The sequence below is a fragment of the Piliocolobus tephrosceles genome, chromosome 1, assembly GCF_002776525.5.
Source record: "Piliocolobus tephrosceles isolate RC106 chromosome 1, ASM277652v3, whole genome shotgun sequence".
Lineage (NCBI taxonomy): Eukaryota > Metazoa > Chordata > Mammalia > Primates > Cercopithecidae > Piliocolobus > Piliocolobus tephrosceles.
In genome coordinates this window covers 11,850,029-11,866,291 of record NC_045434.1, presented here as the reverse complement: position 1 = coordinate 11,866,291, position 16,263 = coordinate 11,850,029, and the positions used below count along the sequence as shown (strand labels likewise).

The following is a 16,263-nucleotide window of genomic DNA, read 5'->3' as shown; positions in this document are numbered from 1 at the left end:
AATAATCACTCTTCTAATGTTCCTTTCTACTAATTCTATAATCTGTGTCAATTCTAGATCAGTTTTGATTGATGGATTGTTCTCATTATGGATGATATGTGTCAGTTTCTTTGCACACCTGTGAAAAATTTGGTAATATTTCACAGGTGGCAGAAATTGCAAATTTTACGTTTGGGTAAAATTTGATTGTTGAACGTTTTCATATTCTTATAGATAAAATTTTTGAGCTTTGATGTGGGACATGGTTAAGTTACTTGGAAACTATTATTTTCAGGTCATGTTTTTCAGGTTTTGCAGGCAGGACCAGTATAACATTTAATCAAGAGCTAATTTCCCTCCAGGTCGGAGTACTCTGATGCTTTGTGGATTATAAGGTTTTCCACCCTGGCTGATGGAAACAGGAACTATTCCTGGCCCTTTATGAATTAAAGAATCATTCCTTCTATTCCTTTCGGTACCTTCTTTCCTTGGCCTCAGGCAGTTTCCTCTCATGTATTCACTGATCAGATTCCAGGGGACAGCAAATCTCCAGGATTTTCTCTCTTTGCAGCTCTATTTTCTCCTGTAATTGGCTTTGCAAATTCTAATGCTTGGTCTCTCTGAACTCTCATTTTACGGAGACCAGTAAGCTGTGCCTGGGTACCCCTCTATTGCATTGCATCTGGAAATTTTTCTCCAGGCTGTAAGCTGGGGCAATTGCAGTACTCACATTTATTTTCTGCCTCTGAGGGTTCATTGTCCCTCTTTGCCTGATGACTAATGTCTTGAAAACCGTTGTTTTATGTGTTTTTTTTCCCCCAGGCTTTAGTTGTTTCAGGCAGGATGGTAAATCTGGTGCTGTTTTTCCATCTCGTCTAGAACTTTAAGTCCCCACAGTTAATTTTTGAAAACTAAGTTGAACAACGTAGCACTTTTTGTAATTGTAGATCCAGTTTCTTTTCTTTTCTTTCTTTTTTTCTTTTCTTTTCTTTTTTTTTTTTTGAGATGGAATTTTGCTCTTGTCGCCCAGGCTGGAGTGCAGTGGTGCGATTTCTGCTCACTGCAACCTCTGCCTCCCAGGTTCAAGCGATTCTCCTGCCTCAGCCTCCCAAGTAGCTGGGATTACAGATGCATGCCACTACAGCCAGCTTTTGTTTTGTTTTTTTTTTAAGTTTCATCATGTTAGCCAGGCTGGTCTTGAACTCCTGACCTCAGGTAATCCGCCCACCTCGGCCTCCCAAAGTGCTGGGATAACAGGCATGAGCCACTGCGCCCAGCCCCAGTTTCTAATAGTTAAAATTTATTGATCAACTTGTTTCAAGAGTATGATTTTAATCCAATATATAAACTCTAAATTTTACATTTAAATCCAAGTAAATTAGCTCAGTCACTATTTCTAGGGATATTACTTCTTTAAACAAATATTTGAGCACCACTATGTGGTGGACACGCCTGTAGTTACTGAGGTCTACAACTGTGGACCAGACAAAATCCCTGTGTTCGAGGAATTTACATCCCAGTGAGAAGGTTTTTGAAAATGTTAATATGGCCGGGTGCGGTGGCTCACACCTGTAATCCCCACTTTTGAAGGCCGAGGTGGGCGGATCACCTGAGGTTGGGAGTTCAAGACCAGCCTGACCCACATGGAGAAACCCCGTCTCTACTAAAAATACAAAATTAGGCGGGCGTGGTGGCGCCTGCCTGTAGTCCCAGCTACTCGGGAGGCTGAGGCAGGAGAATCACTTGAACCCGAGAGGTGGAGGTTGCAGTGAGCTGAGACCGTGCCCTTGCACTCCAGGCTGGGCAACAAGAGCGAAGCTCCCTCACTGGAAAAAAAAAAAAAAAGTGAATGCAATCTATTTGCTAATTGTTAGTCTTTCTGCTAAGCCCCAAACAGTAACGGAGAGTGATGTCAAAATTCTAAGGAACAATGATAAATCCAGACAAACCAAACTTGAAACATGCCCACAAATTAGTAGCCCTGAATCACAAAAAATTCTGTAGCATCTGTGGGCAACATTTATTCAATTGAGATATAAACTGAATTAGAGGTAGGCATCCTATCAGCTCATTTGGTGCCTAAGGCAACCTCTGGTTTACAGTAGTTGCTCAATACATTTTTGATTAAAAAATTTCAGCCTACTGATCCCAAGGGTCCTCATTTTGCTTCCTGTGGCGGCATAACTGATAGGGAACAGCTAGCCAGCACTAGTGGGATGAAAAGGCGTTAAGTGCAACCCACAGGGCGACATGGAAATACAACAGGAAGCTGGCCGCTTGCCCTTCATTGTCAGCTCTCTTAAATTTATGCCCGGCAGGTGAGAGCTGACACTTCCTGCCTTTGGTTTGGTTCCTGACATTTTAATAGGATGGATCCAAATCGTGCCTTGATTTCCCCAGGTGAGGGTGGGGAGGAGAGAAGGAAGAGGGGATTCTGTAGCTTTTAAACTGTACTCCATAGGGGGGCTGTATGTATATATATGTGTGAGAGAGCGAGAGGAAGAGAAACGGTGGCGGGGGGGGGGGAGAGAGATGAGAGAGGGATGAGAGACACAGGAGACAGACACAGATGAGAGAATGAGAGACACGAGAGAGAGAGAGACGAGAGAGAGAGACGAGAGAGACAGAGGAGAGAGACACAAGAGGCAGACAAGAGACAGTGAGACACAAGAGACAGAGATGAGAGGAGAGAGAGACACACGAGAGAGAGAGACACGGGAAAGAGAGACAGAGATGAGAGAGATATGAGAGAGATATATGAGAGAGACACGGGAGAAAGAGGGACAGAGATGAGAGAGAGACACGGGAGAGAGACACGGGAGAGAGCGACAGATGAGCGGAGAGAGAGGCACGAGAGAGAGATGAGAGAGAGAGAAGAGAGATCTCCAATGAATATGTGGGAATATATGGAAAACGCGAATTCCGAATGACATTTGGAAAATTTGGCTGTGTTGGGGGGTGTCAGGGACCCAGCCTCTTGGGTGGCCCTCCCCTGGCCCGCGATCACCCACCCGGGACACCGACGGACCCCGCGCAGCGAACCAGCCGCTCTCAGAGCGTGGGTGGCAGGCGTGGCTCTGCTCGGGCCCGGCCGCACCCCACGCGTTCCCGGAGGCCTCCGCGCAAGGCGTGCAGGCGGCCTCAGGGCGGCGGCTGCAGGCGAAACCGTGGAGGGGCCCGGCGCCCGGGTCCGCCCGCACGTGCTCGGGGCGGGGCTGGCTGGGCCTCTACGGGCGGGGCTGGGGGGCGGTGGCGGCGGGGGCGCGGCCGGGCGGCCACGTGACGGGCGGCGCGGCTATTAAGCCGCGCGGCAGCTGCTCGCAGCCGGAGCTGGTGCTTCGCCCGAGACTCTGCGCCCAGGCGTGCCGCCCCGAGAGGAGTCGCGCGAAGGTCACCCCGCGCCCGCCGCCCGCCACCCGCTACCTCCGTGGGTCCATTTGCCCGTCAGCCCGTGCGTCCGAGCTCCTCGCGCCCCGACGCAGCCCCGGCCAACCGAGCGCCATGAACCAGATAGAGCCCGGTGTGCAGTACAACTACGTGTACGACGAGGATGAGTACATGATCCAGGAGGAGGAGTGGGACCGCGACCTGCTCCTGGACCCGGCCTGGGAGAAGCAGCAGAGAAAGGTCAGCAGGGGCCCGCGGGCCGCCCGCGCGTGGTGGGGCCAGGTCCCCCGCGGGGCTCCCGTGCGCTTGGCCGCGTGGCCTGGCGACTGGCGAGAGGGCGTTTTGTGGAGATGCTGTGCTGTCCTGTGCCCTCGCAGCCCCGGGGACCCCTTAGGAAAGAGGACATGTCCGGGGACAGGCAGGACACTGGGCGTCGTGTGTGTGTTAGCAGCATCGGAGTCACAGATGTGGTTCTGTTCCTCACACCAACCCGCGTTAGACCAGGATCTGAAGGGGTCTCTGGTCTGCTCCTGACCCCTTGAATCTGTGACCTTGGCCCCCGAGTTATACTCTCCTGGCCCGTTTGTGTCCTTTTACCCCAGCCTCTCTCTTCCCCATTGAAAGAAGCAAAAGAACATCAGCTTCATTGCAGTTTCCACCGGGCAGCCCCTAGAGTCATGCAAAGTCATTTATTCAATCTTTTGGGTTCCTTGGAGAGGGATGTTGTATGAACACTATAGACATTTACCGATAGTCACAATTATTTCACACTCTATTTATAGTTCATTGAGGTAAGCACACAGGGACGAAGGAGTCAGCCAGCTTCTGAAAGCTCCCTCCCCGTTTTGATTGGCGCTCTCTGGGGGCCCAGTGGAACATTCCACTATTTCAAGATTTCCTCTTGATCCTCTTGGCTAGAATAAATAGGGAATGCTCACCAGGAGGCTTAATCCCGCCTCTTACTTGACTAGGCAAGGAGCCTGCTTGGGTCAGGCATGACAACAGAGACCTGCTAACCCAACCTTAAGATAAGAGGGTTATGGTAAAAGCCAAACGCTCTGAGCTTTTACCCCCCTATTTTTCTGGGCGTGGGGCAAGATAGATTTCCCTTCTAAGGGCCTGCTTTAAGTGGATAGATAGCCTGTGGTGAACACAGCGTGCATGGGAGTCTCTGTATAATTGGCTCTGTAGTTGATCGTGCGATAGTATTTGGTGAATAGGAGTGTGATGGTGAACACACATCCCAAACTTCTCTCACAGCAAACAGCGTTAGCTGGAAGGAGAGATAATTATCAAATAACCAAGCACTATTTTTATATCAGGATGTCTCTTGTCTACCCTCTCTCCTAAAATACCATTTACTATTATTATTTTAAAGCTCCAATTTAGCTACATTTCAGTCTCTCCCCGAGTTTCTTAAGGCTTTTACCATCCCTACCTTTTTTAGAAAATGGGAGTAATAAATAGAAACAACAAAACTTCAAGCCGTCTACCGTTGTTTAAAGTACTGATTGTGAAGGAAGCACATGGCTTGAGGATTCCTAATGTGTCATCTGGACCAGCTGATGCATCATCCATCAGCACGAAGTTAAAAAGTGACCTTAATTTTTAGCAGTGAGTGTTTTTTTAAAACAATTTCCTCAAATTTTGATTACTGCACTTTTCGTGGATTAAAAAAAAGGTAACTCCCTAACTCCCGGTCTTTGTTTTAAAAAATTGCTTTCGTATGAGGAACTGTAAAATAGCTAAGGAGTTGGACAGGTAGTCTGCCCATCATTTTTGAAAGTGATAGTCTGATCACAATGCTTTCTGTTGCCTTTTTTTTTTTTTTTTTTTTTTTAAGTACAGTAAGATAGCAGGATAGAGGTAATGACAATTTCCGGAGGCCACATTGACATCCCTTCCACCATATTTAATCTTTTAATATATTTGCAGTATTTTTTTGATATATGGCTTTTAATTATTTTAGGTTTGGGATTCCCATGTTGACTGTATTATTATAATTGCATAGCACTTGAAGTAAAGTTGATTTACTTCAAGTAAATTTACTTAAGTAAAGTTGAAGTAAAAATGACATACTTCCAGATCCCAGTCCAAAATAATGTTAAAACGTTTAACATGATAATTTTTTTTTCTTCAGATAGTTTGAATGTTGTTGCATGGGGGGTAAAAACTACATTAGGACAGATCTAGAAGATTCTCTATTTCTACTCTCAATTCTCTATTTCTACTTTTGGTATAGACTCTGCTCAAGTCAGTAAAATAATATTGAACTGTGAGCTCAGTGCAGCCAGAGCAGTGGCCTCTATTTATGTCCTATGAGACAGACTGCTGGAACCGGACGAGGGTAAAATGCCATTGTTTCTATTGTGGGCTACCTTCTCCACACTTGCCATTTCGTTGATATACTGGGTATGAGATCTGTCAACAGATGCTGGTAGCACATGATGACGTCCGTGGTGTCATAATGGATGTGATGCCTAATTATATCTACAGTTCAGAGAGTCTCATGGGCTATGGTAATCCTTGCTCTGTGGTGTGGAATGAAAGCCTTGTTGTAGAAGGACTTTATAAAGTGTAATGTGTTTTATAAGAGAAGGGAATCCAGAAGATAGTGGGTTTAGCATGAGTGCGAATAGGTATTTCAATGTGTCTACCTTCTCTTTCAAGAGTGTGTTAGGAAGAGTGTGTTACACACAAGAGTGTGTTAATAGGGTTAGGAATATTTATATTTTCTATAAAGAAATATTTTACTTCATACAACTCATGGGTAGAAGAAAAATGCCTGCAGTCTTACAGATATTTTATATATATATACACACACACACACGTATGTTGTATATATAATATACAATGTTTAGAGTTAGGATTTTGCTCTGTTGCACAGGCTGGAGTGCAGTGGCATGATAATAGCTCACTGCAGCCTCGACCTGCTGGGGTCAAGTGACCTCCATGACGTCGAGGCATGCACCACCACCACACATGGCTGATTTTTTTATTTTAAAAACTTTTTTGTAGAGACAGGGTCTCACTGTGTTGCTCAGGCAGGTCTTGAATTCCTGGCCATTCTCCCACCTTGGCCTCCTAAAGCGCTAATACTAAGGATATGAGCCACCATGCTCAGCCCCAGATACAATATTTTAAGACACCGAAATGCTGAGGCACACTCTTGGAGTGAGAATGTTTTACCATATAGAACACAGTTTAGGGATATCAATTTCTAAGTAAATTGGGACCTCTTCAGTGGACTGTTGAAACTTTCAGAGTGTTGGCGTCTAGAAGTAAACGTCTCCTGGAACCAAGGAACACATTGAGCTTGTACCTCAACTGAAGCCTATTTGGGAGGTGACTTGTCAGAGCAGCAATGCTGAATATGTTTGCTATCTTCACAAGCTCAGGGCGCTGTCCTTAACTGTACTGGGAGGCTAGAGCAGACCTTTTAAGGAAACGAAATATGTTTCGATACGTAAAGGATCCTTATGTCCATAATCAGTACACGGCTTGATAATCGATAAACTTTTCTAAGTGTTCTGATTGTTTTCAATAGTCCCTAAAGAAATTCAGATTCTTTTGCACTCTTCACAGTTGAGATGGCTGGATTCACCTTGGAGCACCTCCTGTCAGTCTGGCATTTAGGCGAACGTGTTGCCATGTCGGGTCAGGCAGCCTGGCAGGATGCGTGTGCAGAGGCAGCCGCCCACGGGGTCCGGATTAAATAGGGAGCCTGGGAGCCTTCGAGTTGCCCCTACCCTTGTTCTGTGGGCAGCAGCTGCTGATTTAGAGCACAAGGTGAAGGCTCTTCCTGCCTAATGACACATACTCTTGCATGAACTTTTCCTAGGAGAAAAGGCACTAATTGTTCCAACGATCAACAAAAAGCTTGTGACATTTCTCAGATTCATGAGACCCAGATCAGTGGAAGCTCTGCCTAGTACCCGACTGCAGTTGAATCACTAAATGTTTCAAGTCTCAATTTCTTCACCTAGAAAATGAAGATAAATACCTGTCTTTCTTAACTCACAGGGTTTTTTGTCTGGATCAAACGGTTAAACTATTTTATGGTGAAGGGGCTTTACACATTGTAAAGCGATCTGTAAATGTTCAGGTATCATTATCCTTGTGCACCGAATATTTGTTAATCAGCACTGTGCTTAGACTTGTGAGGGATAACGGAGCATGAGATTTGGCCCTTGGTGACCTTGATATACTTTGAAAATTATGGGGAAGTACACATCACAGAAAATTTACTATTGTCATTGTAAGTGTACAATTCAGTGGCGTTACGTCTATTCACATTATTGTGCAACCGTCACCACTCTGTGCCTCCAGAACTTTTCCATCATCCCACGCTCAAACTCTGTACCCATTAAAAACTAGCTTCCCATTCCCCCCTCCTCTGGTGTACTTTTTTTGTTTTGTTTTGTTTTGTTTTGAGACAGTCTTGCTCTGTGTTGCCCAGGCTGGAGTGCAGTGTGCAATCTCAGCTCACTGCAACCTCCGCCTCCTGGGTTCAAGCAATTTTCCTGCCTCAGCCTTATAGTAGCTGGGATTACAGACGCTGGGTAGCTGGGATTACAGGTGTGTGTCACCATGCCTGGCTAATTTTCTTTTATTTTTAGTAGAGGCGGGGTTTCACTGTGTTAGCCAGGATGGTCTCAATCTCCAGACCTTGTGATCTGCCCGCCTCGGCCTCCCAAAGTGCTGGGATTACAGGTGTGAGTCACTGCACCCAGCCTGGTGTATTTTTAAAGATAGGATTTATACACTGAAACACTTGGAAGTAAGAAATTAATAATAAGTGCATATTAAACAAGAAATTGCTTAATAGTAAGTGCAAGAATAAAAGTTAGCTGGGTGCAGTGGCTCATGCCTGTAATCCCAGCACTTTGAGAGGCCAAGATAGGAAGATTACTTGAGCCCAGGAGTTTGAGACCAGCCTGGGCAACACAGCAAGACCCCATCTCTGCAAAAAAATAAAAAGTTTAGCCAGGTGTGGTGGTGCACAGCTGTAATCCTACCTACTTGGGAGGGTGAGGCCAGAGGATCATTTGAGCCCAGGAGTTTGAGGTTGCAGTGAGCTGTGATCATGCCACTACACTCCAGCCTGGGCAACAGAGCAAGTCCCCATCTCAAAAAATAGAAAATAGTAAGTGTAATACAATAAGTGTTTACCGTTGGCACTATCAGAGCACCCTGGCATCCCTGCATTCACCCTCTCATTGAGAAATGGGAGAAGTTCGAAGGTAAGAGTATAGAAGGAGAAAGTAACCAAGGTGGCCAGACCAGAACTCAGGTCTCCCAAAGCCTAGCTCTGTATTGGATATGTCTGTGTATTGGATATGTCTGTGGCTTAGCTCTGTATTGGATATGTCTGTGTTTGTGTACGTGTGATAAGGAGATAATACCTGATGCTAAAGATGCATATTCAAACTTGGAAAGTTGGATCCATGAAAAAGGGCCAGGTTACAGAGGGCCTGGGATGCTAAGGTGAGTGCAGACTTTATTCTCCAAACCATGCAGAGCTCCAGAGGTCTTTTGAGCTGGGGAGACCCATGCTTACAGAACTAGCGTTGTTGGCAGGATAAATCTGAGTGGACAAGGACCTGAGGCTGGAGGACCCAGGCAGAAGCCTGTTATGGGACCATACAGATAAAGTGGTGAGGATTAGAACAAGGGGGCTGTTAGAAGCAATGGTGAGGAAGGCATCAATTTGAGAGTGATCAGAAGGGATTATATGAAGTATTAAATAACCACCTGTTGTTCCACAGTAGGCTGTGGTATAAATCCAATTAAGTAGATATGATCCTCACCATTACAGCGCCTGGATTTTAATGTCAAGACAGTGGTATTGACAAGTAACAGCCAAACTAATGAGGAGAGTCTGTTTATCCACTGGGAGATTGTGTCTGGATAAGAAGTTAAGTATTTACGGGATGCGTCATTATTCCATGCAGGGAAAGGAGCCACTGTGCTGAGGTGGCAAGTCCGGTGTACATGTGGCCATTGCTGGGAGGGAGAGGTGGAGTTGTAGATAGTCTTTGAGAGCCAGAGGAAGTTCTTAATGGGCAGAAGTGTCAAGGAAGAGGTTAAAGGCAGAGTCTTGTGTGGGCACTAAGAAAACTCTGTACCCAGAGGGACTGTAATAAATATACATGTGGTTTGCTACAGAGAATCACAGGTGCAGGAGTTCTGAGGCACAAAAAACACTCTTTGTCTTTACATCCTATTTGGGACACCATGATGTGTCCTGGGGTTGCCCTAGGCCTTCAGCCACGTTCACCAGGTACGAAACTTAAGCCCATAATAAGATTTTCCGGGAGTGTGGGAGGGGGAATATAACTCTTAGCGGGGAAAACTTAATTAACGCAGCCTCAGAAAACTGTCAGAAAGCACCGCAGTCGGTTACTGCAGCTGGGAGACACCTACAGAAAAGGCGCAGTTCTGGAGTGGGTGAGGGCGCTACCATGCCGAGCAGAGGAGCTCACACGGAACGCGTTGGAGGACAGTCAGAATCCTACCGCCGTTTCCCTGGGAACGGCACTAAGTCTTCCAGAAAGAACAGAAAGCAAAGATTGGGGGAGAAGCTTGCAAACTACTATGCTAGACACATTTCAAAGGAAGGAAAATCTTAAGGGCAAGAATTTGGCCTTTCTGAAGAAGACTGAGGACAATTTTTGGTACAAACATATCTGAACATACACACACACACACACACACACACCACTTCCCATCTCCACAGCTTTCTAGTTTGGAAACTAGAAGGTGTTTTTACCTGCAACCCTAGTGAGGAGCAAAATATAAATGGAACACAAGCGTGATTGTTCATTCTTTCATTCATTTGGCAAACATTTTTGTGGTCCTTCTAGGGACCAGCAGAGAGAGCTGATGACACCACCATGGCCCTTAAGGAGCTTACAGCCTGGTTCAAGAGACAGGAGTGGTCTGTGAGAAGCACAGAGGAGGGGCATCTGCTTCAGCCAGGCTGGTGTAAGGAAGGTGTTTTCAAAGCCAAAGGTGTTTCAAAACCCTCCTGCTTGGTTCTCCTTCATGGTGAATGGAAACGTCTTTCTCCCAGGTGCCCAAGCCAGAAACCTGGGTGTTACCCTTGCCGCCTCCTTCTCTCCCACACCACAGCCGTGGGGTCACCACCTCCCATGGAGTCCTCTGGACCCTGCCTTTTCCTTTCCCTGTGTGCTCCAAGGCCTTCAGGCTTTCCGCCTTCCCTGCGGAGATGAGGGTGGTGGCCTCCCTTTTTGTCACCCTTCCAAGGGTCATGCTCGTCTGCTGGCTTTTCTCCAAGATGCTGCCAAGAATGATCTTAATAAGACACAAGCCTGGTTGTGATATTTTCCAGATTCAGGTGTCTCTGTGGTTCTTCGTTGCCTTCAGGAGAGAGTTCAAGCCTCTTACGGTGGTTTGTGAGGCTAGGCCTGAACTAGCCCCGTCGTCTGTTCGTTCACCACCCCAGCATCCCTGCTGTGGGTTTTTCAACATCTCATGTCCCTGATTGCTTGTCACAGTGTCTGACTTGAGCCCTTGTCTCTTCCAGAGACCGTCCCTCCTCCACCTATCTTGGTAGTACCTCCTTCTGCAGCTGCTTCACTAGAAGGCCTGCCTGCTAGAGCAGGGGTCACGTGATACTCTCTTTGTCTCCCCAACAAGGGCTGTGAGCAGTAGCTCTTCTCTGTAGGTGCCTGTGCCTCATTGGGCTCACACAGAGTCTGCACTTCGATTTTTTTTTTCTTTTTTTCTTCTTTTTTTTGAAACGGGATTTCACTCTTGTTGCCCAGGCTGGAGTACAATGGCACAATCTCGGCTCACCGCAATCTCCGCCTGCTGGTTTCAAGTGATTCTCTTGCCTCAGCCTCCTGAGTAGCTGGGATTACAGGCATGTGCCACCATGCCCGGCTAATTTTTTATATTTTCAGTAGAAATGGGATTTCTCCATGTTGGTCAGGCTGGTCTTGAACTCGTGACCTCTGGTCATCCACCTGCTTTGGCATCCCAGAGTCCTGGGATTACAGGTGTGAGCCACTCTGCCTGGCCTTTTCTTTTCTTTTCTTTTCTTTTTTTTGAGACAAAGTCTTGCTCTGTTTCCTAGGCTGGAGTGAAATGGCACGATCTTGGCTCACTGCAACCTCCGCCTTCTGGGTTCAAGTGATTCTCCATTCTCAGCCTCCCGAGTAGCTGGGATTGCAAGCATACGCCACCATGCCTGGCTAATTTTCTATACTTTCATTAGAGATGGGGTTTCACCATGTTGGCCAGGCTGGTCTCGAACTCCAGACCTCAAGTGATCCGCCCGCCTTGACCTCACAAAGTGCTGGCATTACAGGTGTGAGCCACTATGCCTGGCCCACACTGGCATTTATTAAATGAAGAAATTATGAATCATTTCTAAAAAACGTTTAGTACAATTACTTTTTTTAATTAAAAATCTTTCATTTTAACAATTAAAAGCTTTTTGACAGCCTTTATGATTTTTTGAGCTCTAAATATGTTAACTCCCAACTCATACTCATTTAATGCTTTTAAAAAATGTTCTCTTGAAGTATTTCCTCAAGTCTCCAAAAAGAGTTCCCTGACTTGATTTTTGTTGTAAGTCTGAGCTGTCGAGGCCCGGCGTGGTGGCTCATGTCTGTATTCCCAGCACTTTGGGAGGCTGAGGCAAGGCTGTCTCTTGAGGCTAGGAGTTAGAGACTGGCCTGGGCAACATAGAAAGACCTTGTCTCTATAAAAAATTTAAAAATTAGCAGAGTGTGGTGGCGTGTGCTTGTAGTTCTAGCTGCTTGGGAGGCTGAAGTGAGAGGATCGCTTGAGCTCAGAAGGTGGAGGCTGTGGTGAGCTATCATGGCACCACTGCACTCAGCTCTGGGTGACAGAGTGAGGAATAAGCTTTTCGCTAAAAAATGTTCAGGCCGGGCACAGTGGCTCATGCCTGTAATCCCAGCTCTTTGGGAGGCCGAGGCAGGTGGATCACATGAGGCCAGGAGTTTGAGACCAGCCTGGCCAACATGGCAAAACCCAGTCTATACTAAAAATACAAAAAAAAAAAAAAAAATTGGCTGGGTGTGGTGATGCTCACCCATAATCCCAGGTACTTGGGTGGCTGAGGCATGAGAATCACTTGAATCTGGGAGGCGGAGGCTGCAGTGAGCCAAGATGATGCCACTGTACCCCAGCCTGGGAAAAAAAAAAAAAAAAAGCATGTAAATAATTGGAATTTAGAGCTTTTGGAATTGAAAAGATAATTATGCAGATTTATGTATGTCATAATAAAATTTGTCACCATACTTATGAGAAAAAGTTCTGGTAACCTGAATTTGACTTGAAATGAGTTTTTTCCCCCCCCCCAGATTGAAAACCTTTACCCACTTAATAAAGAAAATTCCAAGTTCATTTATGATTCGGAGAAGTATAAATTTAAATTTGTTTTTGTATAGAAAACATGGGGGAAAATTGTTTTGAAGGTGCAGTGTGTTTCACAGTGGTGGAATTGGAAAATGGAGACAAGATTGCAAGTGATTCTGCGGTCCTGGGAAAGAACTGGCATATGCAGTCTTCGTACATGCCAAGTCCTAGTCCAAGAAGTTGGCATAACTTTGATCTGTCTTATTTGTTTTTGCTAGGGGGTAAATGTGTTGGTCATAGTCTTTAGAAATTACTATACACTGAAAATAGATTCTTATTAGTATCCATTACAACCTTCTCATAAAAAGCCATGCTATCTTAGAAAAGACCTATATTTTATTAGTGATTGTGAGAACCAAATGTACAAATAGGTGAATATGAGATTATTTTGGGGCTGGGCACAGTGGCTTAAGCCTGTAATCCCAGTGCTTTGGGAGGCCGAGGCAGGCGGATCACCTGAGGTCAGGAATTCGAGACCAGCCTGATCAATGTGTAAAACCTCGTCTCTACTGAAAATACAAAAATTAGCAGGGTGTGGTGGTGTGTGCCTGTAATCCCAGCTACTCGGGAGGCTGAGGCAGGAGACTCACTGGAACTGGAGTGAGTGAGCTGCACTAACAGCTGGAGTGCAATGAGATCACGCCACTGCACTCCAGCTTGAGTGACAGAGCAAGACTCTGTCTCAAAAAAAAAAAAAAAAAGATTATTTTGGGGGAATGGGAGCAGTATTTAATATGAAGCTATGATTGCGTTTTGCACAGGTAGTTATAATTGAGATTGCAAAGACAAATCAAGAAATCCTATCTTCTAAAGTCATGTAGAGTCTTTAAGTTATTTTGTTATGGTCAAACAAGATGTGAAGGTGACAATTACTTTTAGAAGGTAGGTAATCTCATTGCTGTTTATGAGGATTTTAAGATAATTTATATGTAAGATAGAACCATATGAAATACTTGATGCTGACCATTTTTACCTCCAAAAAGTACAGTCCTTTTGTTTCAACTCTAACAACTTTACTGCTATTGTCCCACTATTTTTATTTTTTTTTGAGACGGAGTCTTGCTCTGTCGCCAGGCTGGAGTGCAGTGGTATGGTCTCAGCTCATTGTGACCTCCACCTCCTGGGTTTGAGTGATTCTCCTGCCTCAGCCTCCTGAGTAGCTGGGACTACAGGCGTGCACCACCATGCCCAGCTGATTTTTGTATTTTTAGTAGAGATGGGGTTTCACTGTGTTGGCCAGGATGGTCTCGATCTTGACCCTGTGATCCCCCTGCCTCGGCCTCCCAAAGTGCTGGGATTACAGGCGTGAGCCACCACACCCGGCCATTGTTGTCCCACTATATTTGAGGCCCTTGACCAATACCACAAGATAGCCAGGCTGTAAAACTGAATTCTAATCATTTCTAGCCTTATCTCCAATGTCTTTGGTATTCATTTGTAAAAGTAAAGGGGCTCTTGAGTTGTGTAGAAGTTAAAAATGTGGGATTTGAAGCCAGGTACAGCAACCTGGTGAAACTCTGTCTCTACAAAAATACAAAAGTCAGCCAGGTGTGTTGGTGTGTGCCTGTATGCCCAGCTACTCAGGAGGCTGAGGCAGGAGGATGGCTTGAGCCGGGGGGGTTGAGGCTGCAGTGAGCCATGGATTACATCATTGTACTCCAGCCTGGGCAACAGAGCAAGACCCCTATCTTGAGAAAAAAGAAATGGGGAATTTGGATTGAGGGCTTGATATCCAATAAATAAAAGGAGAAAAGGCTGGAGATGTAGGTGTGGAAGTTATCTACATATAGCAATGGGTGTAACTCTGAGGGGGTAAGTGGAAGGGGATCTACCCGAACGGCACTAAAGTAAGTTAAGAATAGAGGACTCCTAGAGGAAGTGGTGATGGGAACTGAACGTGGAAGTCTTGCTTTTCTGGATAAAAACATCGTGTATTAGACAACTTGGAACCACTTCAGCTGTCAAGATGTCTTTGATTTTCTTTCTGGAGAAATCTCACCTTGGTATTCTATTGGAACTTTGCCAGTCAGCCCTAAATCTGGCATTTAAGTTTGTTTAGTTACTGGAACAGAAACCAGCACTTTGGTGCTGTGGAATGCAATATCTTTTAGCTCGTGAAACAAGTTCATTCTTTTTTTTTTTTTTTTTTTGAGACAGAGTCTTGCTCTGTCACCCAGGCTGGAGTGCAATGGCACAATCTTGGCTTAGTGCTTCTTTCACCACCCAGGTTCAAGTGATTCTCCTGCCTCAGCTTTCCGAGTAGCTGGGACGCCATGCCCGGCTAATTTTTGTTTTTTGTTTTTTTTTTTAAGTAGAGACGGGGTTTCACCATGTTGGTCGGGCCGGTCTTGAGCTCCTGACCTCAGGTGATCCACCCGCCGTGGCCTCCCAAAGTGCTGGGATTATAGGCGTGAGCCACCACACCCAGCCCAGACAAGTTATATTTTCAAAGGAAGCAAAAAACTGTATGAATGTACTTATGGTGGTATGCTCAAGTCTGTGACATAAAATTCTTCTGCACTCAGAATGGTCAGTGATAGGCTTTGCTAAAGAAGGCTTTATTGAACAGTTGTAAGATGCCTGAAAAAAAAAATAACATAATGTAGAATTTAACTCCAAGATGGGACTTCCTTTTTCAGTTGCATCATTTATAGAATTAGGGAAATGAATTATTGTTCTCATTTAGATGTTTTGTTTTAAGGTTTTAAAACATATTATAGATGTTTTGGGTATCAGAGAAGAACAGTCATGAAAATAGTAAAAGACATATAGGAAACTGTAATCCACTTAGAGATTATGCATAGAGGGTGATATTTTTCTGTTTTGAAACAAACGCATTTTTGAGGGGAGGCAGGTATTCAGGTGATCAGATTAGAAAAATACAAACCATGTGTTTTGTGTTTTATAGACTGTAGTATTTCTATTCTGTTATTGTAATTTTATGTAATATGAAGTGGCTGATTATTTCGTTGCATACATTGGTCTTTCATGTTAGAATTTGGAGCAGAGGATGTTGTAATTTTTTTCAGTCTAACGTTAAAACCAAAAAATACTGCAATCAGACAGAAAAAGTGATAATATACGGATTTTTACCAGTGAATTAAAAAATGAGAGATTTTCACATATTATTCCTAGTATCCCAAATGATTTGCTGAATAAGACAGAGAAACAACTATTATTGAGAAATTCTAGGCACTGTTGTAACCTTATACATGATTTTACTGGATCTTCACAACGATCTTGAAAGATGAATATTATCTTCATTATTTTAGCTAAGCAAGTTAAGTGAGTTGCCCAGCAGTGACTGAGGGTGGGGAAGTGGTAGCTGGAAAATGCACACAGAATTTTGTCTAATTTATGTAGAAATAGTTCTCTCTTGTAATTGAAATTTTATAAATATGGAGACACTAATTATTTTATTGCATATTTTTGGTCTGCAAGTGGTAGAGCTGGATTTCAGATCCAGGCTGCTTAACTGTAAGGGTC

At 44.8% G+C, this 16,263-nt stretch overlaps 1 protein-coding gene across 3 annotated transcripts in view; it reads left to right on the top strand.

Annotated features, from left to right (window-relative positions):
- The first annotated feature begins 3,260 nt into the window (after window positions 1-3,260).
- The window catches only part of ACTN2 (actinin alpha 2), a 75,090-nt gene continuing 62,087 nt past the window's right edge, over window positions 3,261-16,263 (top strand). For 2 of the 3 annotated variants that reach the window (XM_023216194.2, XM_023216195.2), the window contains exon 1: window positions 3,267-3,606. In XM_023216194.2, coding sequence (XP_023071962.2) covers window positions 3,481-3,606 — 126 coding nt within the window. In that variant the 5' untranslated portion in view covers window positions 3,267-3,480. Of the gene's footprint in view, window positions 3,607-16,263 lie in introns of all 3 variants that reach the window. The other variant, XM_023216196.2, reaches the window with a different exon arrangement.